Source organism: Adiantum capillus-veneris, chromosome 24 (genome assembly GCF_014529385.1).
Source record: "Adiantum capillus-veneris isolate H3 chromosome 24, ASM1452938v2, whole genome shotgun sequence".
Classification (NCBI taxonomy): domain Eukaryota; kingdom Viridiplantae; phylum Streptophyta; class Polypodiopsida; order Polypodiales; family Pteridaceae; genus Adiantum; species Adiantum capillus-veneris.
In genome coordinates, this window is record NC_140954.1 from 91,646,538 (window position 1) to 91,671,170 (window position 24,633).

Here is a 24,633-nt window from a genome sequence, read left to right on the forward strand (position 1 = left end):
CAAGCTTCGGGTGACCCCGGATGTAGTCGCGGAATGATTCCTGATCTCCCGCATCTCAGTAAACTCTCCAAGAGAGTCCAAAGCACTGAAGTCTCACTCCAGTCTGTAGATCCAAGCAATGAACCTGTCCAAGAAGAGATGCAAGATCCTCAACCTAAGTCCATGTAGATGCTCCTGTGTAAGCAAGCGATCTGACGTGTCAAGGTCAATTGGTAAGTGTCTGTCCACCCAAGATGGTGGTGTCCTCTCTGGGAATTTCGGAATCCCATATGCCATGAGCATGGCCATATCTCATGTGAACTCTGATGAGCGCATACGTGTGTCCATAGCAAACCACAAGTCACCACCCCCTCTAGAGTGCGCAACCGCCGAAATGGCTGGAATGAATGGATCTCCCAAGGATCGTATGCCCGTAGATGATCAAGCCGATGTCGAAGATACCATGTACTGCAGCAGTTACAGAGAGACCGCATGGACCACCATCGGATGGTGTCCTGGCACGAGGTAACTTCATCCTCTGTGAAAAACACAAGCCAGAGGCTGCTGTCCACCCAAAACGCAACTGCGAGGTGATGAAACGCTGCTGTCCAGCGATTTTCAGCATGCTCGTACGCTCCCGGAAGGGTCCGGAGCGGTGCAGAGGGTATGAGGAGGATGGTGAATCCCTGGCACAACCCCAAGTGGGCTGGAAACAGAAAAAACAGCAGTGAATGCTGGCTGAAAACTGTGCCGGCAAAGCACTGGATGCTGAGCCCGGTAGGAGGGCAAGATTCAAGATGGACCAAGGCTAGCGCTCCCCTCCTCTGCTGAAAACGCAGCCCTGCTCCAGAAAACGCAGCTCTGGGTGAAAACGCAGGTGTTAAAGGAGGGTTTTCCGGCGAGGAAACAGGTCCCAAACCCTAGCGCTAGTGGAGAAACCATCAGATCTGCAGGTTCTTGCAAAAACGCAGGTGGCATGAGCATTCTGTCGCGAGAAATGCTGTCCAGAAAATGGTGCCACCCCCTCTTGCAGAGATCGCTGGCCGATCTGATCTTGGGAGGAGTACCTGATGTGGCTGATGGGCCCGGACCATGGAGAGCCTGAAGCTGATGATACCATGTGATGCCTGAGCTCTGATACCATGTGAGAGTACATGTGTGCCGAAGCGTGAGAGAGAGAGAGAGAACACAAAACGCTGGTGTATGTGGAAGAGGGGGCGATCAACCCCCCATGACTACCCGAACAAAAGACCAGTACAATGACCAACTGATCTATGACTATGACTGGGTACCCCCCCTGGCCTCACATATATAGATGCCCATAGGGGAGGTCCAGCAGTGCAAGGAATGCTCCCATGACCCACCATAATATAAGTGAGTAAGGCGCCCAGACAAAAAACAGGCAGCCGAGACCCAGAAGTGGGCAGCCAGACAATGCACTGGGTGGCCCGCCCAAAGACATACTAGCCGTACATGCATGCCCTAGACCTATGTGAAGCAGCAGAGTGATGTAAGTCTAACATAAACAACTACCTCTTCACTCTTCCCAAATAACCTAAACAGGTTCGGGCCATAAGCTTAGAGGACTAACATGTTTAAATCAGATAACATCCATTTTAAACAAATTCCAAACAATATTCTCAGATAGGTTATCAAATAAAGTTCAAAAAGTGTTTAAATCAAACTCAAAAAGCATTCTTGTTGTATCTTACGTGGTCCAGCTCAAAAAGTTGTAGCTCGAAAAGACAACTGGCTTTCCATCCCGGGACCTGTACCAAAGTTAGGGTTAATTTCCTTCCATAAGGTTGTAGATGACCGCAACATAGTCCACAGGCTCTTGAATGGTCAAAACTGGCTTGGACACACACTGATCCAGTGGCAGTGATGGCAATCCCATGGTATTGCAATCACATGGGCCTCCAAATTTATCACCTACGAGGATTTTCAAGTTGTAATCTACTAGGGTTTCCATAGCAAGCATTTCAAGATACCCCACTCTACCAGAAGTTGCACTTCGAAGGAAAATATCAAATGTCATGTAACTTTGGGCAAAAATTTTCTTGAAAGGTTGCCAAGTCCTTGGAGTGTGCGGCTTGGTAGTTATAGACATCCATCGGTGCATAGCATTATCTTTGAGAGATCTCGCGGCTCGAGAGATCTTTGATTTGTCTTAGCAATCCCCTATGGCATAGATGTTGTCAAACTACAACGGGAGCTATAAAACTTTCTTTCTATCTCTCTCCCCCGCAAAATAAAAAAATAAAAAAAATCTTATGAAATCAAGAAGCGCCATCTTGCTCTGTCTACTCTTGAAAGGATCGGCATGCTTTCAGAAAAGCACACGACAGGGGCTCTGATACCACTATGATGGGAGGGCACCACATGCCAACGGAAAAGAACAGACTGAATAGACTTTAGACGCTTCAAAACAACTGAACGGAAAGAAATAAAGAACACATGAGGCACGGAGTGGTTGGAGTTCCACCCCAAGAGAGCACTGGCCCCAAAACCATGGCGCCCATTTCAATATTTCTTTATATTGCTTTAACTTAATACAATGCCAGCACCACTTCTCTGCATCTCCTCACGGAAGCATGCCAGAGAGTGAGCCCTTGGCACATATATATAGGCCCTTGGCCCCCAAAATCAGTTCACATGAAAAGCATGAAGTCCAAAAGCATCTTATCCCAAAAGCCAGCGTATTAAACCACCAACCTGATTTGTGAAAATCCGTACAACTGCCACGTCATCAATTTTTACGTAAGATTTTGTGTGTGTGAGTGCCTTGCTTTACTATTTTAGGCCCTAAGCAACGGTTCTTCAAGTTGTAAAAATCCTAACCCATTTGATAATTGGACCACTCGACGAGGATCTATAACTTGGCAAAGACTTCATCTTTTTCTGCTTCTGCTAGGGTTTAGGCCCCTCGGCCAAGATCTGCAAGTTGGCTAGGGTTAGGCTCGGGGAGCCCTAACCCTAAGGGCTTCAGTGACTCGACATGTCAATAGTTTGTGACATTCCCTCCTCTTGAAAAAAGAGTAATCGTCCACGATTACATACTTACAAAACAACTCAAATTAGCTCAAAATATCATGAGGGACTTACAATTTTTTTATTCCATATTGGAGCTCTTGATATTTTGGCGTAGCAAAGTTAGCCATCACACCCACACCGCGCTGATCTATAACGGGTGTCTCCATGCAATAAAATTAAATACCAAGCAATCTCACCCAATTAGGAATATTCAAAAGGTTGACACATCACAATGCAACACAGATGCTTACATATGCATCTTACAAGACACAACAAACACGCCGCTAAGCACTCCTCCTAGAAAGACGGTATCAGGCGCGAAGCTACTAAACAACTACCTCATCACTCTTCCCAAAAAACCTAAAAAGATCCGCGCCATAAGCTTAGAGGACTGACAGGTTTAAAACAGATAACATCCATTTTAAACAAATTCCAAACAGTATTCTCAAACAGATTATCAAACAAAGTTCAAAAAGTGTCTAAATCAAACTCAAAAAGCATTACTGGCTTTCCATCCTGGGACCTGTACCAAAGTTAGGGTTATTTTCCTTCCATAAAGTTGTAGATAACCGCAACATGGTCCATAGGCTCTTGAATGGTCAAAACTGGCTTGGACAGACAGTGTTCCCGTGGCTGTGATGGCAATCCCATGGTTCTGCAATCACATTGGGCCTCCAAGTTTATCACCTAGATGTCGAGAATTTTCAAGTTGTAATCTACTAGGGTCTATAGCAAGCATTTCAAGATACCCCACTCTACCAGAAGCTGCACTCCGAAGGAAAATATCAAATGTCATGTAACTTTGGGTAAAAATTTTCTTGAAAGGTTGACAAGTTCTTGGAGTGTGCGGCTTGGTAATTATAGACATCCACCACTGCATAGCATTATCTTTGAGAAATCCCGCGGCTCGAGAGATCTTTCTTTCTATCTTTCTCTCCCGCGAAAAAAAAAATTTCTTATGAAATCGGGAAGCACCATCTTGCTCTAGCTGCTCTTGAAAGGATCGGTATACTTTCAGAAAAGCACACGACAGGAGCTCTGATACCACTGTGACGGGAGGGCACCACATGCCAACGGAAAAGAACAGACTGAGTAGACTTAAGACGCTTCAAAACAACTAAATGGAAAGAAATAAACAACACACGTTCCATTTGGAAATGATACCGCCTGAGGCTTCTCCTGCAACATCGGAAGTTGAGACAATTCGTGTCACTTGCACATCTAACCATATGTGCATGTGGACAAGCTAACTCCTATTTCTAGGGTTTAGGACGGCCTAGGAAGTGTTCTGGCACCCTTGTGAGCCTGTACATAGGAACGGGCATGTCCAAACACTTTAGAATAGCTGCATACCCTCGGATTGCACATGAGCACAGCCAGTGTCTCCTAGGTGTAGACACTAGGGTGTACTCCCATACAGTTGCATTAGTACCCAGCCTAGGTATTTATCTGCATGTGAAGTGTCTCTTATAAGTGAGTTTATTAACTCGTTAATAAGTGACATTTTTTGAAATCGTGGGATTTTTATTAGCATTGCTCGACCCAGCTTCAATCCCATATATAAGTGACCCTAGGGATCACTTTTCAAGCATAAGTCAATACCCTCAGGACCAGCACCAAGTACCCGCAGTACCTCAGCATCTCTAGCGTTTTTTGCACCAAGTCAAGCCATCAGTACCAACGTTTTTAGTTTTCAGCCCAAGACAACAGATCAGCCAGCGTTTTCAGAATTCAGCCCTAGCCTCATCGTCAGATAGCTATCCCAAGCCAGATCAGCCCTAGCGTTTTGCATTTTGAGCCCTTAGCCTCTCAGATCCAAGCATCGGTAGCAAGATCCCATCAGCATCTCAGCATCTAGAACCATTGTATCAACATTTGTGCAATCTAAAGCGATAGAAGAGGGGGGCCCTTGGAGGGGGACTTTGGGACCCCATTTGGTGTTAGTCTTATCTCTCTCTGTATCAGAACCTTCATTCACACTATCATTCTCTCTTTTCTCTCTAGTCTTTGCACATCTCTCATGAAGTAAAAGGAATTCTCTCCCGAAGTACAAGGAACCTTGAATACGCATTGAGCACTCATCCTCAGCATTCACCATCCATTACTTCTGGTCACATTACAATTCTTGCAATTTGAGACTTTCAAGATTGCATCCTAGATGTGGTGCTTCATAAATCACGCCACATGATACCTTCGGAGAATTGGATATTGAGCATGCGACGACATTGTGGTTCGGTTTTTATTGGCAATAAATCGATGAAACTTATCCACAACGAGGACACTATGGAGTTGATCCTAGTCAACATTGTCAAAGTGCAGCAAAAGGTGTGGTGACAAGGAACGCACAGGCGGAAGAGAGAGAGGTATACAAGCAACCTAAAAACGAAATGTTCTAGACCTAAAACGTTTCAACCTCGAAACGTGGTGTTTCACTCCAAAAGTTTCACCCTCGGCCAAGGTTAGCCTTGAAATACATATACATAATAAATAAATAAATATTTTGGGAGCAAAATTCTCTAAAGAGAAAAAAAAAATTCAAGCATTTCATTTGCAGGGTGAGACGTTACGTTCCTGCTAGTTCACCCGTTTCGCGTTCAAACGTGTTGAAACATGTTTCATAGTGATGCTAGATACAAGCCCTGCAAGCCACAAACTCTGCAAACAAGAGAGTACCAAGCTCTAGAACAAACTCTGCAAACAAAAGAGTACAAGGCTCTACAACACTACTAGAATGGGGGCACCCTCGTCTCCCTATATGTCACAAAGTGATAACGTGGCATGACTCTACCGGACCAATGAGGAGAGCTTGAGCCTAGTCAAGCGCTAGATGAAGCAAGGGACCCATAGTCTCTGATCAAGAGCACCTTAGTGGTATGAGCAGATTTAAAAAACGCAAACTCAGATCGAATCCATCATCTCGCATCAATGTGGGGATGCCTTGAGGTGCAATTTGCTTCACGATAAAGAGCATTTGCTTCTATGGCATACCCATGCAATATTAATAAGAGCCTTCATGACATTTGAAGGTCTAGGAAGACACTCACCTAAGTGAATTAGTGAGGGTTCCGTAAATTGGATGCAGCATTTGGCACCCTGAGGAAGAATACTGCAATTAAACTTCGCCACAATACAGAGGTGATGAGTTCTCAATGTGAGACAAACAATTTTGACTTGACGTTTTCTGTGGAATGTGCCAGAAAGTATATGCTTGACACCAAAAGAAAAGACAAAGAGTTCTGTCAAAATGAAGTCTAGATTTGGCTTAAGAGTGAATACAGCACATGCTTCTATGGATGATACAGAGTAGCTGGCATTATGCAAAACAAGGAGTAAACTCAAGATTGAATAGCAAGTTACTCATTGAATCTCATTTGTCAAATTTTCTTTCCAGATTGAAGATCTTCCCTAATTCTTGAAAAATGACTACCACTCTCTCGCTCTCTCTCTCACTCTCTCTCTCACACACACACACACAACACACACGTGCGTGCCAGCATGAGTAGTGAAAGATGTACCTGATTGACCTGAGGCTTGACGGAAGCAGGAGAGCTTTGAAGTCGTAAGTAGCGACTCAGCGCTCTCATCGCCATGCCTACACTTCAAAATATTGCCTCAAATCAAAGAGTCTACATAGTCTTCAATGTTAATCTATAAAACCCTTACATTTTTGAACATTGTTCATAAACCTATTATGTTGTTTGAACATTGTTCATAAGCCTATGTAGACTCTTTGATTTGAGGCAATATTTAGCCATTCAAAGCTTCGCTACAACTAGTTTTACGGGATTGCGCCCTCTCACCCACACCCTCGTGTCTCAAGGGTTGAACTATAGTGGGCGCGCTTAAAGCCCTCACCTTTACTACTAGGCTAACATTGAAGTTTTTAACACTATTGTCCTTCACTTTTTGTAGGTTTTCATACATTTAGTTTGAATGGGTACATTTCATAGGACGAACTTCATTTTCTCTAGCACTAATAGTTATCATAAGCAAAGAGTTTCATTTTCTCTAGCACTAATAGTTATGATATGCAAAGGAGCTATATCATACAAATGACTGTCTCATAAGCCATGTGGATGAGCTAATACATGCATTTTTCTTTCAATAAAATGAACTAAGTTGGCCCCTCTATATTCTTCTTTGATGTACCTCTAGTGTCGAAGGTGGCCTTATACCTTTAGGAGCTAAATGAGTACCTCATGATCTACAATAGGGATGTGAATGTCTATTCCAAGATTTTCCTTATCTTGAAACAAACAAAGTTGGCTCGTTTATGCTTTTAATGGGTGTGTTGAATGTTAGGGGTGATGAGCTCATGTTTGCCACCCACATCCTGAAAAGCCTCTTTCCTTGATATAATTTCATATGTGCAGGGTGGACTCCATACCATGATCGAAGGCAAGGAATATTGAAAGATAATAATTATGACCTCGTGTATTCGCCTATGTTTTTTGGAAATTGTAAGTTAACATGAGACTTTTGTGTAGAGTGGATTCCAAGGTGGGGATTATCAATACACCGTTATTGAGTCAAATAGAGGCCGCTAATCACAATTAGTCTTGCTTGGTTGGCCTTATCATAGTAGTTGATGTGGGAACTGGTATAAATGTATAAATAATAGTCATAGTAAATGTGGAGATAGGATATTATGGGTAAATTTCTTTGTGAGTTTTTCTAAACAAAAAGATAAATCAAAGAAAACATAAAAGATTTTGTGGAAAGCATTTGTGGAATTAAACCTTTTTTAGAAAAAACATATGCATGCAATCTCTCCATCAAGGCAAAGCACCAACCTTATATAAAGAAAAAATGCAAGTTTGTATGGCAAAAATCTCACCTTTGAGGAGCTACAAAAGAAAAAGCAAAATACAAGTTAAACTTTTCATACTAAAAACATTCAAAAACATATTTAAAATGTAGATCGTGCACAGCCTATGTGAGTGCCATACAAAAGTATGGTGAAGAGTTGGCACAATGTCTCTCCAAAATTATTAGAACTGGAAGTTGTGCCCTACCCCGTATTCGATTTCCTACTACATAGTCATGGTATTCAAGAACAAGACATCGAACCTAAATTTCTCTATGATGATTTGATATTCAAGTCCATGCCACTTCCATGTGAATGTCTTTCTTGTAATTTTGTATTCTAGTCCTTGCCGGTATACCCTATAATCAACATGTTCCAAGAGACTACGTTTCAGACAGAAGCTCACTAAGACTTTGTCTTTGCTCCTTTATAGATAGCTTTGAACAATGACCAAAAATGTGGGTGCTGTACCAAATGCATCCTTTTTCCACTCTAGCACATCATACGCAGAGTCCTATACCACGAAGTGTTGGGAATGGACTTCAGCCTATGCTCCTGACCTTCTTTGTGAACCTCTCCTTAGGAGCATGATGATCTACATGATGTACCTCTTGTCTACTAGGAATTTTATGTGTCTAATACCATGTGATAGTATGGGAAAAGGTGTCCTAGGTGTACATGGACCCATTGGGGGCATTTCCAAGTCATGTGCATACCCCTAGAGATAGTTATGAAGCCGCAAAAGTGCCTCCAAAAGTCACCCACGAGTCTTGAAAGTGGTCTTGGCTGATTTGGAATCTTTGTATGAGGTCACAGATGATGTCAAATGAGATGCTATGCCTAGCTCTATACAAAGAGCCTTCTTGTAGTCATTTTCAAGCAATAAACTAAGCATTTTGTGTCTACACTTTTTTTTAATTCTATTGTTTAATTATTGTATGATTAAGTGTTATTAACACCATGTCTCAGCCAGGAATGGCTCTCACACTCACCCTCCATAGCCATCTTCAAGCCCATCAAGTGGTATCAGAGCCGATGGCTCAAAACCTAGGCGTAACTAATCACTTCCCTTCTTGAATCTCGAGCATTCTTGCATTAGCATCTCTTAAGCTAGACTACTCTCTCTCCTTTGCTTGATCTAGCTATAAATAATAATTTCTTTCATTGCATTTAGTGATTGCATAATAAAATAGCATTGGTAGTTTATTAATGTGTGTGTGTGTGTGTGTGTGTGTGAATCTTGAACCCCGCCTTTGTACTTCAAACTTTGAGATCCTCATGACCCTAAATTTTTCTACTCATGTGTGTGTGTCAAGCCCCTCAAGCATAGCTCTCAAACGAGCCAATCCATGCTCATTTTGGGGCACATTTGATCAACTTACTCTCGGCCAAACTACTGCAGTGAGCTTAACACTTACAGAGTCCACCTTCTCCAACGAGCAAGTGCTTAAGTCGAGGCGGCTTAAGGCGGTGACTCTATTTGCAGCTTGGTGGGGTTGTGGTGTCAAAACTCACTCCCTAACTTTGGAGGCAAATGGGCGGACACCAAATGCCATTCAGATTTCCACAAGCCCTCATTCCCACGCTTTGACCCCTTGGTTCTAGTCGCCCGGACACCAAATTGCATTAAGCATAGCCTATTGAGGCTTTCGGGTCCGCAGCAAGACATTCCCACGGCGGAGTTTGCTTCAAGCTTTTGAGCCACACTCCCCATTGGAGGTCCTTCCTACAGCTACGGTAATGCAGAGCTCTAGCAAGCCGAGAAGGCATTCCCATGTATATTTTTTAAGGCATTTTTGGCATTTTTAAAAGGCAACCAACCCATCAACTGCTGAAGGTTCTCTTTGTCAAATCTTGAGGCTACTCTATGAGCATTCAAAGGCTTCAAAGCAAAGCAAAGGGAACTACTTCCTATTGTGAAGAGGGGCTTCATTGCCGGTGAAGAGGAGCTTCACATAACGGAGAACATTCTCTTTCTTCCTTATTTTTGTGATGATAATGATTGCATCCTAGCACCAAAAATGCAACAAATTTCTCTACTATCACCTAAGGGGCAATTGGTTACGATATACATGTGTTAGTGATGTGTGTGAACACACATAGGACTGTCGAGGCATCTTTCCCTCACTAGGAGGGTTTTTCCCCTTGTGCATTGTATATACACCCATCACTCTAGGGTTAACATATATTTCCATTGCACACTAAGTAAACCAATCTCTACTCTGTGCCTTGAGCTTCCTTCATCTTCTCCAAGCAGTGCGTGTTTTCCTGCAACCCTAATTCCAACAATTGGTATCAGAGCAGGTTGCATCCTCCCGGGCTTAGTCGCCAGTAGCTCCAACACAGGCCTGCTCACTTTTTCCGTTTTTAGTGAGCATTGGCGAGCGCTCACAGGTCGACAAATATTCTGGGAGTGCTCAAAGAGGTTAAGCTGTTGAGATTTCTGATTCGGGTTCATTTTGGCCTCCGTTTCCACTACAGTAAGAATTACGTAGGCTATTTTGTCATTCTGTGCAAATTTTTTGTCAGTGCCGTTTTCTGCATAACAGGTCCCTTACAGTCTTCTACGGTTTTTGCTATATAGCACGTGTTGTTCCCGCTTCATTTCTCCTCTTTTCGGGCAGTTTTCACATCAGGTGCAGGCATTCGCCATGGCCGACAGCAACACAGATGTGTTCAAGATGTTTGTTGCTGAGGACAGGTTGGATGGGGACAATTACCCTATGTGGGCTTACACGATGCAACATGTTCTTGTGTCAAAAGGTGTCTGGAATATTGTGCAGGGCATTGATGTACATCCTGGTTTTGAGGATGTAGGCGATGTTGAGGATGTTGCACGTCTTGTTGCAAGGATTGTTGTTGTTAGAGTTGTTTTGCCTATAGCAGAACAAGCTCATTGGGATGTAAAAGGTGCACAAGCACATGCATTGATTGTGTTGTCTGTGAAGTGCACTATTACTCCTCACATTTGTTCAACGAAACCTGCAAAATAGGCTTGGGATATTCTGGCTGGTCTTTATGCAAGTCGCAATGAGACAAAAATTGCATTGCTACATAAAGAGCTGGAGTCGAAGATTATGCATGAGGAAGATGATATGGACACTTTCCTTGTTGGTGTCAAGGATATCAATGAGCAACTTATTTTTGCAAGTGAAGTCATTTCATACAGTTCCCTTGTGCAGACTGTTCTTGATGCCTTACCAGATTCTTACCAGACTTTTGCTAGTACTTGGAGACTTATGACCCAAGAAAATCCTGAAGTTGTCAAAGTTTGATGCATTATGCACATTGATGTTGCAAGAGTCGCTTTCCAAAAAAAAACGGGACTAGCTAGCGTGCAGTTGAACATGCCTTTATTGTTGCTCAAAGAAAAGGTGGTAACAGTAATGCAACCACTTCTCATGGTTCTTTTGTGAGTGGAAAGTTACATGTTCCTAATGCTTCTGTTGGCAGAAATTCGTCTGGAAATTCTGGTGATAAGGGCAAAAAGAAGATGCATTGCCATTATTGTAAAGCTAATGATCACTTGATCAAGCAATGTCCTAAGTTGAAGGCCAAAGAGGCTGAGAAGAAAGAGGCTAGTTCCACTACTAATGCTGGTTCCACTACAAATGCAGCTATTGTTGAGTCTTCTATGAAAGGAGACTGTGATGCTAATGTTGATGCAAAATGGGATTTTAGTGCAGAGTGCACTTATAATCCTGTAACCTGTTGTCCATGATGCATGCATGTCAGTTGTTGTAGATTCACATGTGTGGCATTTTGACAGTGGTGCTACAAAGCAAATTACCTCACATTGTGATTTGTTTACCTCTTTTGAAATCTCTCCCTCGTAGTAATTCATTTACTTTGTGCCAACAATGCCTCTTATCCGGTTCAAGGAGTTGGAAAGATTGTGCTTATTGCTGCCAATGGTAGTTCTTTCACACTAGTTGATGCACTTTATGTACCTTGGGATCAAGAAGAATCTTTGTCGGTATCTGCACTTGCTAGACTTGGTCTTGTAGTCAAATTTGTGGATGACAAATGTATTGTACATGATCTCAATTTCGATGATGAAATTGTTGCATCTGCCATTTTATGTTTTGGGCTGTATAAGCTCACTTGTATGACAAGTGTGGGAAGAATTTTGCAAATGCAATTGTGGATTGAAAGGCTATTTTAGATGCAAAACTTTGGCATGCATGTTTTGGTCATCTGAATTTTGCCAGTTTGCTGCGTTTGCAAAAATCTGATATGGTTGCTTCTTTGCCGCCTCTTGAAGCACATGGCAAACATGTCTGTGAAGTCTGTATTTGGGTAAGATACAACATTCTAAGTTTCCAAAGAATGGTTCAGTTAGGGCCACATGCAGGTTGCAGCTTGTGCATAATGATGTTTGTGGGCCCATGCAAACTCCGTCCTTGGGCAATTACCTTTACTTCGTGACTTTCATTGATGATTACTCTAGGCATCCATGGGTATTTATGCTTAAAGTGAAGTCCGAATTATTTATGTACTTCAAACAATTTCTGGCTATGGCTGAAAATGTCTCAAAATGCACTATGGACACCCTCCGTTCGGATCGGGGGGGGGGGAGTATATGTCTCATGAATTTAATGCATTTCTGGCTAGTCATGGGATAAAACACCAATGTACAGTGCCTTATACGCCTCAACGAAATGGTGTTGCTGAGAGGAAAAACATGTCACTTACAAAAATGGCATGATGTATGGTCAAAAGTCAAGCTTTGCCGCATTCTTTTTGGCTTGAGGCCATCACGTGTGCCACTTATGTACTTAACATGTGTCCTATGAAAGCTTTGCAGTCTATGACTCCATATGAAGCATGGCATGATAGAAAGCCTTCTATTGAGCACATGCGTGTTTTTGGCTGTTTGGCATATGCTTTGGTGCCACAAACACAGCGCAAAAAATTGGATGATAAGGCTATCAAATGTATTGTTGTTGGTTATAGTGCTGAAAGCAAAGGTTACAGGTTGTATCATCCACAAACAAAGTGTATTCTGGTATCATGAGATGTTGTGTTTGTGGAAGATTCTCTTCAATCCTTGTTGTCATGTACTAGAGACAGTAATGTAAGCTCACATGACATTTATGACACTGTGTTGCCTCTTTTTAGTGGTGGAAGTTCGAATGTAAATTCCAATGAGGCTAGTGTACAGTCTATGGGGGTTTCTGAAAATGTTACAAATCAGCCTATTACTAATGCAGATGTACATTATGTACTTGATGAGGAAAGGGCTGAAAATGAGCAAGCTAGAGATATGCCAAAATGGCTGGTGCATACATTGCGTGACAGTAAATTGGATGCACCTTTGTCTCGTCGCACTCGTTCAAGATCTCGCCATGCATCTTATGCATTAGATTGTTATGCTTTGGCTATGTCTAGCTTACATGATGTTGAGGTACCTCTGTCTTTTGATAAAGCACATAATTCAAAAAACTGGAATGGGTTCCATGCAATCAGAATATGATGCACTAATAGAAAATGACACATGGACTTTATGTGATTTTCCTCCTGGCAAAAAGGCCAGATTATGAAGAGACTTTTGCTCCAAGGACGGGTATGGAGAGAGATTTTGAAGGAAGCTTTTTCTATTCCTCTACTTGGGCAATTTTTTCTAGCCAAAAGCTCTCCACGCTGTGGCTGGAGAGAGCTTCTTGAAAGGAGCTTTTTTCGTTATTTATCAATCCCTTAGAATATTCAAACTACCATTGTCTTTGATAAAAAATTATGCTTGAAACATATTTGAAGGACAATAAGATACAATCCACACTTTTAGGACATGTGAGCTCCGACACAAATCACAAATTTAACTCAGCACATAGCATCCACTAACAAAGAAATATGTTATGCACATAGTAGACAAACTGTAAAACAAATTCAACCTAGTACATAGCATCTACAAACAAAGACATATGATATGCTCAAAGTAAACAAACTGCAAAACTTTTTTTACTCAGCATATACAAAGAAATATCTTATGTACAAAGGCGACGATTCTCAAAACAAAAGACATTACATCATCCTGAAGCCAAAGCAAGATTTCTCATTAAACGAGTTTCAATACCAAATCAACCGCAATTACATACAAAGTTGCAAGTGCTCAAGGACAATTATGTTGCATGTCGACAATTGAACACACATAGCAGATCTTCATTTGTCAGCTTGCTCTGATGGACGAACATATTGTGGTTCAAATCCAAGCCAAAATAGCGGAGGAATATGTAGTATATATGCTTGGAGGCCATATATGGTTTACTTTGAGCCACTCATTCTGCAAAGTCTCCACATGTACGCATTGGACTACTGGCAACATGAACTTCATACCTCTCTCCTCGAGCTTGAGAAGAAGACGTCTCCACCATGAATTTTTCATGCATGCCTGCCTTCACAACAGTGTGTTGAACACTATGTGCCTCCATGGTTATGGCCAATTCAATTCTCTTAAAGCTACTTAAATCGATACTCCTGGCCGATGACACACATTGTTGGTTTCCCTTGCTACAATCTTATTTACGGTGAAGCCCCCTATCTCCAAATCCAATAGCCCCAAGGCATTTAGGTTTGTTCCCTTCTCCACATGCCAAGTTTTGGGTATGCTTGCGTGACATTTAGTGATTTTGTTACAAATTTTCCATGTCTAATCCACACTATTATTGCAGAACCACATGAATTGTGCCTTCAAAGCACTACCTTGACCAGTGTTATCCCCTCTTTCCCATGTACGAATTCCCCAGAAGGATGGTCCAAGTGCACATGCACCCGTGTCCCTTATGATTTTCTTGCATTTATCGAATCTAGATCCCAACCACCCTTGACATTAAACCCTACTACCCTTTGGCATATGAGGGATTGCCCACATTGTCTTATGAATATCTGTCTCTTCTACCATCAGACCATCCCCGTGTTCTTCAACCTCACGACCTACCCTTGTAAATGTTGTTTGTGGTCCTCGACAATTGTGAGGAATGTTATGTGTAATATATTCAGGTCGGTGTGATACGTTCTATTCCTCACAATCTACTATCTCAGCTTTTTTGTGCCTTCTGGATACTATAATATTATCACCCTCCATTGCCGGTCGTTGATAGAGGGGCGTACCTCCCAGCCTATCTTCAATCCCTTTTGCAATAGTTGCTAGACCCGGTGCTCTTCCTTGTTGTGCGCGACGACCAAGTTTTTCGACCGAAGGGCCTACTCCATGATATCAAGGATGTGGTTAGTTTCTTGAAATATAAATTTCATGATGAAAACACCCGGTCAGAGGTGACTCAAATTTTTTGGGATGTCGAAGGGGCCGATATGACAAGGGAGAGGAAATGGAATTGCAAGTGAGTGGAAGGGTCACGCTCTTTGCATTGTGTGAATGGACACTCTAGGACTGACAAGTGTGCACTTTGCTACAAAGCTCTCTCATGTACACTCTAGGACTGACAAGTGTGCACTTCGCTACAAAGCTCTCTCATGTTTTTGTCAGTTTTGTATGTCACAACGTTGGAGGCGATGCCTTAACAACACACATGTCAAAAACTGGCAGTATATCCCCATCAAGCCCTTGGACAGCAGTGACAAAGAAAGTGATCAGTCAAGTGGCGATGAAGGATCAAATTTGCCTATGTATGGTGGACATTATGATGCCATTAGTGATGATCTGCATGTAGGTGACAACTTTGACATGGATACGAATGAAGACTGAGCACACTTTTACCTCCTGAGGTGCTCAAAGGAGAAATAAAAAACAACATGAGCTCTAAGAGACTCTTGGGACAATTGCATTTTTTCGAATTCCTATTTGGTTGAGGGCTACTACTATGAGCTAGTCGATGGTACTAAGGATGCTTATTACATACCTCCTGACCAGCCAAAAATGTTATTGGCATCGCACTTGGTTTGATCCATCAAGATACCTTTGGAACCCTTGCATGGAGAGCCACACAAGTTCAAATTATCTCCAGAGGTGTATGAAAATGTGTACAACAGCATGCCAACGATTTTGTAGGTCTTTATATCTTTGAGCATAATAAACAGTTGTTTTGCTACAATTATTGTTTGTTGTACCTGAGTCCTCCCAAAACACCTAATCATAAATGTAGTCTCGTGGTTCTCTTTTCTCTTTCTACAGTCCATGTGTGGTGTGTTTCTCTCTCTCCCACTGCCACTTCTCACATGATATCAGAGTGCTGACAATAAACTATCTATCTCCCATTTACTGTACCAGCATGTGTTCTTCAAAGTAATTCAAAACTTACTACAGTTCAGGTTTCAAGCATCTGATTGCTTGTTTAGGTACTTAAAGGGGGTAGCCAGGTAGTCTCAAAGTACCAATGACAGGCTTTTAGTGCATGTTCTACAATGTAGAAGTGTGCATATTAAGTACATAAAGTAACATGCATGGAACATATTTGTAAATTAGTTACTTTAAGTACCATTGTTGTTAGTCTCCCAGCATTCTTCACATGTATCTATTTGCAGATAGGGTACCCTAAACTACCATTGTGGGTGTTTTGAAAGTTCCCTTTTAAAATACTTGCATGCACATCAGATACACCAAGTACCTTGGTTTGTACCTGTATTGTGTGCTAGAATGCTAAAACACAACATGATTGTAATGACAAGCCTCTAATGACTACACAACATGGCCTCAAAAACACTTAACTTATGTGTCTGGCACCATCCACAACCACAACCAAACACACACAACCCACGACATAACTTGAGCCCAAAGCACAAAAACTAGAGTCCAAAGCATGTTAAACTGACATAATGGAATAACTATAAATTCAACTTTCATGTTGCCGATAAGTTACGTGTTAAATCACTCAGTATAGAGGCATTCAAAATGTTATCCAAAAAACCATCCCTCATGGGAAGTAGGCATATCCATGGGTTAGTAGAGAGCGTTAAGCTGTAATGACAAAACATGGCAATACAAGGGCTTTCTACAAAGCTTGGCTTCCTAAAACTACATGAGCTTTTTAAGGATGAGATACTAGGGCGAAAAGACCATTGGCATCAAATGCGGCCCCGTCAAGTATTCTCCATAACTGGTCATCTTTCCACCTCGCTTGAGTGCAGCTTTAACATAGTTTTCCTCCGATGTATGCTTCACATTGAAGGTGAAAGCTTCGGCTGACCAATTTGTAGCATCATGCCACTTGGCAAGAACCTCTTGCAAATCGATGGACAAGAATTCAATACTTCGATCCTTTAGGCCAGGTACAATGACGTAAGAACCAGGCAAATTATAATGACATTTATAAAGATTTTTGTAGATCAATATCATATTTCTCGTACCGTATCGCGAAACCAACTTTAGAAAATTTCATAGATTCTTGAAAAAGACTGGTTTTCCACCTACCATTTGAATGTGGCAAAATCACCTAATTGTTGTCCAGCCCATCCGTTGAAGTAGTCACAAAGCCCCCCAAAAGCTGCCTTGATTATTATGTCCACTCTTTTCAGCATTGTTGAACTCCAGATGTAAATTTCTGCCCAACCCACAACCCAAGCTAAAAACTGTTTTGCATCCTTGGGAAGGTAGAGGTACCTGAAGAAAAACAATTCCCGCTCTGTGGGCATGCCCAAATTGTACGTACAGCAAAAATATTCAAAGCCTCAGTCAAACTTGTCATCCTTTTTGTTGATGAGGTCAAGCCCAACAGTTTCAAGATCAGGTGGCTGAGCATCCGAGTTATCAATATCTTCAATCCATGAAGTACAAAGGACACCGTTAAGATCAAACACTAATGTTGGTCGTGATGGGATATCAAATGGCAATGATGTGATGGTTTTTGGAATATAGGGGGGTGGATCCTGATAATTATCGTTTCTTCGACATGCAATTTGAGAGTCCCCTTTTCTTTTGGTATCTCTGTAAAAGACATGGGTTTTACATACTTCAAGGAATAGACTAAGCACTTTTCAACCAAAACAAGAGTGACAATTGCAATAAATTGAGAGATAGAGAAATGGAGGCCAACATAAATTTCTCATTTCTATTCAAAAAGCAAGAATCAAAGATTCTGTCATTACAAGAGAGTGTAGACACGAAGTGTCTTCAATGTCATAGTTTCTTGCAAACATGAGGCTTTGGGGAGTGGGAAATAATACTGGAATGCTAGAGGGGAGTACTTTTTTTGGGGGACTTCTTCGCAGGAGGCGGTGACTTTGGAACTTCCTCGCTCATCAATTTTCCATCTCTGCCTAAAACCAAAACCCAAGAGATTTACATGTTGATGAGCATGAACATGAGCTATAGAAATAAAACTATCAATGAAGTTGACCCTACAAACTTCCTCTACGTGCTGAGATGCTTTTCCTGAACAAGCCATGAGTAAAAGAGGTATCACCATCATTCTCTTCCTCAGCCTTGTTACTTTGCTGCTTTGAGCGGTTCATCTCTGATGCTCGCGTATTTTTGGACTATCCAGCTACACCATAAAGAGACATCAATTTTAATCATTCAATGCATGTAGGGAGCCAAGTCCTAGATAGCTAAAACAACTTACCATCATCATGTTTCTTTTGATTCATTGACTTCTTCACCATATCACTAAGGAAGACACAAAAATCTGGATCTGCATCACCATGAACCATGCGTTGCACTGCTTCCACCCCCTCTTGCGCTACAGATCTGTCATCTTAACATCAACATCTTCCATTGGTTGAGTTTCGTTTGGTTCTGGTTCACCCACTGTCTGTTGAGAGGGATCCACCTCAATAGCTGGGGTTTTGTCAATTGCCACCACATGCGAGCCTTCCTCGCAAGCCTGATTTTTGTCACTTGCCAATGATGAGCCCTCCCTGCCACCTGGAGTTGAGTGATCATTAAAACAATGTACAAACACATGCATGGTACTTTGGAAACACGACATATGTACTTTCTAAGTATCGACCTATGAAAGGTACTTTGAAAGATAAAGGCATATATTTTGTCAATGCACCTATGATAGGTACTATAAACTCTACCAAGTAATACAACAATATGTACAAAGTGCCTATGTGGGTACTCTTGGTTGTACCTTGAATTTGAACTACCATATTACTTAGCTTCACAAAGTACCTTTAATCCTAGCCCAATGGAGGACTTTGTGATTTCCACCACCATCACTAAGATTTGTGAACCACTGGTCAATAAACTCACATTGGTACTTACAAAAAGTACCATGATCTACTTATCCACAGTCAAATGTTGGATTTTGAGAGTTCTACCTATTTGCTACCATTTATAAGCTATATGAAGCACCAACAATGCCTCAACTGTAACTACAAAAAGTACCATGGTGTATATAATCAAAATCACATGGTGGAATATGAGACTTCTGCCTCGTTTTTACCATCCCTAGGCTTTGTGAAGCACCCATACGGATCCATTGGTACTTATATAAAGTACCATGACATATTTAATCCTTGTTAAATGGTGGAGTTTGTGTAGTTCTATCTACTTGTGCCTTGCTAAGTACCAAAAAGACTCCATTGGGACTTGTGGAAAGTACCATGCAAAACATAATCAGAGTCAGGTGTTGAATCTTGATAGTTGTACTTGTCATGTAATATCCCAAAACTCTATGAACCACTTAGAAAGTTCACATGGTACTTACGTTGCACTTAAAAACCTAAATGCAAGGTTTAGTTTCAATACACAATGTATTGATCTTGATGCATACTGCTGTACGGTCAACGCCATCTCTAATCTTTGAGTTGCTTGCATCAGCCCCTAGAGCTATCAATGCACTTGAGAGAGCAATGATCTTTGCATCAATTACCATCAACTCGAATCAGATGCACCACATGCTCCTCCCTCCATACTGTCTTTCAATGTTTGAAGCTCAATTAGTTGCCCTTGAAGCACTGCTGCAGCTGAAGATGTTCCCTGTATCTTCCACATGCTCTGACTTGTCTCTTGTAGTTGCACTTGGGATGCATTTAGTGGCTTTTCACACTTTCTAGTGTACTCTTTCTTGCAGCCAACATCTGCTCCACTTTTGCCACAATTTGGAAATTAATAGAGCTGCAATTCAAAAATGAGTGAGGGCCCAAACTGCAAGAAATAGAAGTTATCCCCCCATGGTCAATGAGAGACTTTGGAGTGTGGTCCGAGTCACATGCTGACCATTCTCATTGCAGTCAGTCCAGTCCTTGAGAATTTTGTCCATCCCGCCCGGAAGCTTCTTGCAGTGATTTAGGACCTATTAACCAAAAATAGCCCATGCAACCTTCCTCTGACCCGTTGGACTTTGCATGGCAGCTGGGCATCTCTCATATCCAAACAATGTTGAAAACTTGTGCGTGATTTCTTTGTTGATTGGTATGGCTTGATATACTTTGTGAAACAATAACCTACATTCTTCTGCATATTCTAGCCGCACCAAGAAAATCTTGGCACCCTTTTCCCTTTCCTTTGTGAAGATTGCCAGCCAATCCTCATCTGTCACATCCTCTTCAAACAAATGTTGGTACATCGTGCCTTCCAAACATAGATCATACTCCTTGTGTAGGTTCATGTCGGGTAAAGCAAAATTTGATCTGCTTGGGATATTGACCCTTTCGAGGTGCTACTATTGAGCACAAAAATTCAAAGGGAAGGGGATTAGTCAAAACACTTCCACTTCCATGTAAAACAATGTATCCAATGTAATAAAACTAATGAAATGTGGACATGCAAAAAACAGTGGCAAACCTTTAACATCTAATTTTTTAACCAAAAAGTACTAATCTAATAGATTTATACATTCATGAGAAGGAAATGGGTGATTACCATTGCTCTTATTAGAGGCAAGAAAGGCGTCCTTTAATGACAAACTTGCAACACTCTTGGGCCGTTTGCTACTGCTGGAATGCAAGCTGGTGGATAACACTTCAACCGGTGATTTGTTTGGTAAGGTGCACTTTTGCGGTGGCGTCTTCATTTTTTGTGTTCCTATAAAAGAACTATCAAATCTCATCCAACAATGAATGCAACACCCTCAGCACACACACACACACACACACACACACACACACACACACACACACACACAGAGAGAGAGAGAGAGAGAGAGAGAGAGAGAGAGAGAGAGAGAGAGAGAGAGAGAGAGCTCACTACCTTGAGGAAGAAATGGTTGTTAGCAATCTCGTGGCACTAGTGGCACATCACAGCAGAAAGTGAGCTCCGAAAGATTTGCAAGCAGGAGCAGTCCATGCAACACGACCTTGGCGCATGTTGGCACTGAGAAGATTACCTTTTGCTGCATGCTTGCATTTCAAAAAATGATGAAATCTTGAAGTGATGTTATCAAATCTTGGTACCTTCAAAATCAACTTAGACTACCCTCACACAATATGAAAGTACCAAATCGATCCACCAATTTTGCCCCAAAATCTGACCACCTTTTCATGCTTTCACCCTCTTGTCCTTTCTTGACAAAACAGCGAGGCTGTGTTACATAAACTTCCTCAAATATGTCACCATTAAGAAAGCAATAACAATGTTTGATTGATGTACATCCCAACCAAAATGAGCTTCCAATGCACATAGAAAATGCACAGTAGTCATACGAAAAGTGGGAGCAAAAGAGTAGGGTATTGAACGAAGCTTTTCGAGGGAGCTTTCGAGAAAGCTTTTTTTAAAAATAGAACAATTGATTATTTTTACAAAAAGATTTCTCTATGCTTTTTTTAGTGGATTGAGTTAAAAAGACAAAAAATCTCTCTTTCTGCTCTACGTAGCACCTACTTAGGACAACCATAGTGATCAATTGTGCTTACAAAATAGCCAAAAATACAGGTAGTACTCAAGAAACAAAAAACAGACAAGTTTGTACATCCTCTTTCACTATAAATGATATGGTTTATGACAACAAGCAAAAGCTATCTTTACAAGTATTTGCAAGCAAACAAAACACATCTATTTATTCACAGAATATTCAAAGCATGCGTATACAATGGAAGACCATAAACAACATCGTCTACAAAATGTGAGGTATCTTGTTGTTAGTCTACCCTATGGGATGGGCTAGTGGATCCAGTTCCACAATGTTTGGATGCGGCTCCACAAGAGATGATGCCTTCAGGGAACGCTCGACCTAATCTTCTAGTCTCTTGTCTTGCTCTTGAATCTTTCGCAGTCGATGGGCTTGCATCTCTAAAAGATTGTTTAGTTTGTTGGAGACATCCTCATTGCTCTCAAACATTGTCATCATGCGGCCCATCTGGCTACCCATTAATGCCAATGCGCTGCAATCACCCCCGTATTGAACGACAACGCCATTCTCATTCGTGTATTGTGCAAGCAATTGCCAAAGGAACCAGTGCCCACGTTCCATACCCCCTACACAAAAAAAATTTGTCAAAGGATTTAGTAACAAGACACAGGAAAACTATACTTAGAGCCAATGAAAGAAGGAATGTACCTCGCATTGGTGTCCCATCCTCCTCTCGTGTCCAATCATCCTCTTGCAGTAAATCGTACCAAGCATCATCTGATGGAATTTCAATGGCCTTTGAAGTCTAAGTTTGCTCTTTTCTCATAGTTGACACCAACAACGTGCGCACGGTTCTACTTTTTGTCTTGCACATAGGTGTCTTACACACAATCACATTCAAGTGATCATCTCGCCAACCAACAGTTGATGCCATATCATGCACCATTCCATAATTATCTGATGGACAAACAACTACGAACACACCTTTGTCATTGGCTGTTGCCAATGCAAGTCGTGCGAGTTGTCCAAAATGGCATGCTTCCATCTTGTTCCAATTAGGGACTTCTGTTTCTATACAGCCCATACACATGCATGTTTGATGGTAGGAAAATAATAGATGCATTCATCGATGAATCAACGGCTGACCCAGCTCGCATTGGTATCAGACACTTCTCCACCATGTGAGGCCTGACACATGCTCAACAATGCATTTTTCAAGTCATCCTCTGTCTTGTCCCAGCCAAGATGCAAAATCTGGACATGCTCGCCACTTCCACCTGCAAACCAAAACATGAACTAAGCAAGCAAGCTCTTGAATCATACTTAAACAACCATTCACCCGAGATTAGAAATTACCAATAGATGGTATTGTAACTAGTGGCAAGTTTGAGACATGCAATATTTCTATTTCCAGACTTGTGGCAAAGTCTACCACCTCCTCTACAGACATCTCACTTCTTTTTCTTGAACAACAAGACCATACTAACAAGCTAAACAATCAAGACTATGATTCTTACGAGCATCAATAGAACTTACGTTTTCCTTTCATTCTAGCCTCTCGTTGTGAGTTGGAAGAGCGAACAAACTGTTCAATCTGCATGACAAAGCTAAATTTCTTAGTGAAATGAAATGCCACCACAGTGACGCCACTCATAAGTGAAGAGTTTTTAAATCATGAAATGATGGTACCTGTGAAGTCGTATCACATCCCTCCCCACGAGGCAATTACACACTAGACTCTTCTGCTGTGGACATTTTTGTACATGCACGCGTGTTGGAATTAGGGTTGTAGATAAACACACACAGCTTGGAGAAAACAAAGGAAGCTCAAGGCACAGAACAGAGAGATATTACTTAGTGTGCAATGGAAAAATGAGTTATCCCTAGAATTATGGGTGTATATACAATAGACACAAGAAAAAACCTCCTAGAGAGGGAAAAAATGCCCCAACGGTCCTCAGTGGGTTCACACACATCACTGCCACATGTATATGGTAACAAAGCCCCCCTGGAGTGATGCAGTGAATGAGAGCTGGCACATAGAGTAAAGAAAGTGCCATGCCCTAAGGACATGATCAGTCCACAAAGGGGAGTAGGCCCAAAGCTTTGCGAAAAGCTTCGAACTTCTCACACGACAATGCCTTTGTGAAAAGATCTGCAAGGTTGTCCTAGGTGGGCACATAAGCCACGATGATCTCTCCTGCTGAGAGCCTCTCCCTGACATAGTGGTAATGCACCTCAATGCGCTTTGTGCGAGCATGAAAAATTGGGTTCCTCGCAACTGCCAATGCGCTTTGACTATCAATGTAGATAGTGTTGGCAGTGTCCTGTCCAACACCCAAATCAGCCATAAGGTGTTTGAGCCATACACACTCAACCGTAGCTGTGAAGACTACCCTATACTCAGCCTCACAATTGGAAGTGGCCACAGTACGTTGCTTCTTGCTCAACCATGGTATGCACGAGTTGCCAAGCATGAAACAAAAACCACTTGTGGACACTCGTGTGTCAAAACAATCAGCCCAATTTGAGTCCAAAAAAGCATGTAAGTCTCGCGGCATGATCCCCCTTTGGGATAAAACAAGCCAAGATGTAAAGTGCCACTCAAGTAGCAAAAAATCCTCTTGACAGCCTGCCAATTCTTAGACCCTAGGCTATGCATAAATCTGATGACCTGTGAGACTGCAAACTGAATATTTGGCCTCGTGTTTCATACATAAATGAGGCATCCAATAGCAGTTTGGAAAGAGTGACATCTGCAAGATCACCAGCATCATGTTAAGGTTTTTGCATGTGACAGATCAATGGAGAACCTTGTTTTCCCACTTAAGAACGCTAGTTCATCTTCATTAAGCTCAATTTCAAGCTCTTCTTTAGCATCTTTGTTTTGAAAGGATTGTCAAGATCTATGAGTCTTACAGGATGGCGAGCGAGTTTTTTCGAGCAGTGAAAAAAATGAGCGAGTCCTTCAATAAAGTTTTCTATGAATTAGAGAGATTTTTAAAAGTGATATAGTACACAAGAGACATGGCAGTTGTGACAGGATAAGGGAATTGTGGGCCAATGTGAGAATGGGCCTTGCGAACATCCTACGTGTCCATGGGGTGTTGGTAGGACAACTATAGC

The 24,633-nt window shown here is 41.7% G+C and overlaps 1 protein-coding gene across 2 annotated transcripts in view; it reads right to left on the reverse strand.

Moving 5' to 3' along the window:
• The window catches only part of LOC147426758 (Ribosomal protein L4/L1 family), a 91,336-nt gene extending 84,670 nt beyond the window's left edge, over positions 1–6,666 (reverse strand). Inside the window, exon 1 of one of the 2 annotated variants that reach the window (XM_086499021.1) lies at positions 6,528–6,666. In XM_086499021.1, the coding sequence (XP_086355147.1) occupies positions 6,528–6,602 (75 nt within the window). In that variant the 5' untranslated portion in view covers positions 6,603–6,666. The remainder of the gene's footprint in view (positions 1–6,527) is intronic. The other variant, XM_086499020.1, reaches the window with a different exon arrangement.
• Between the last annotated feature and the right edge of the window lie 17,967 nt (positions 6,667–24,633).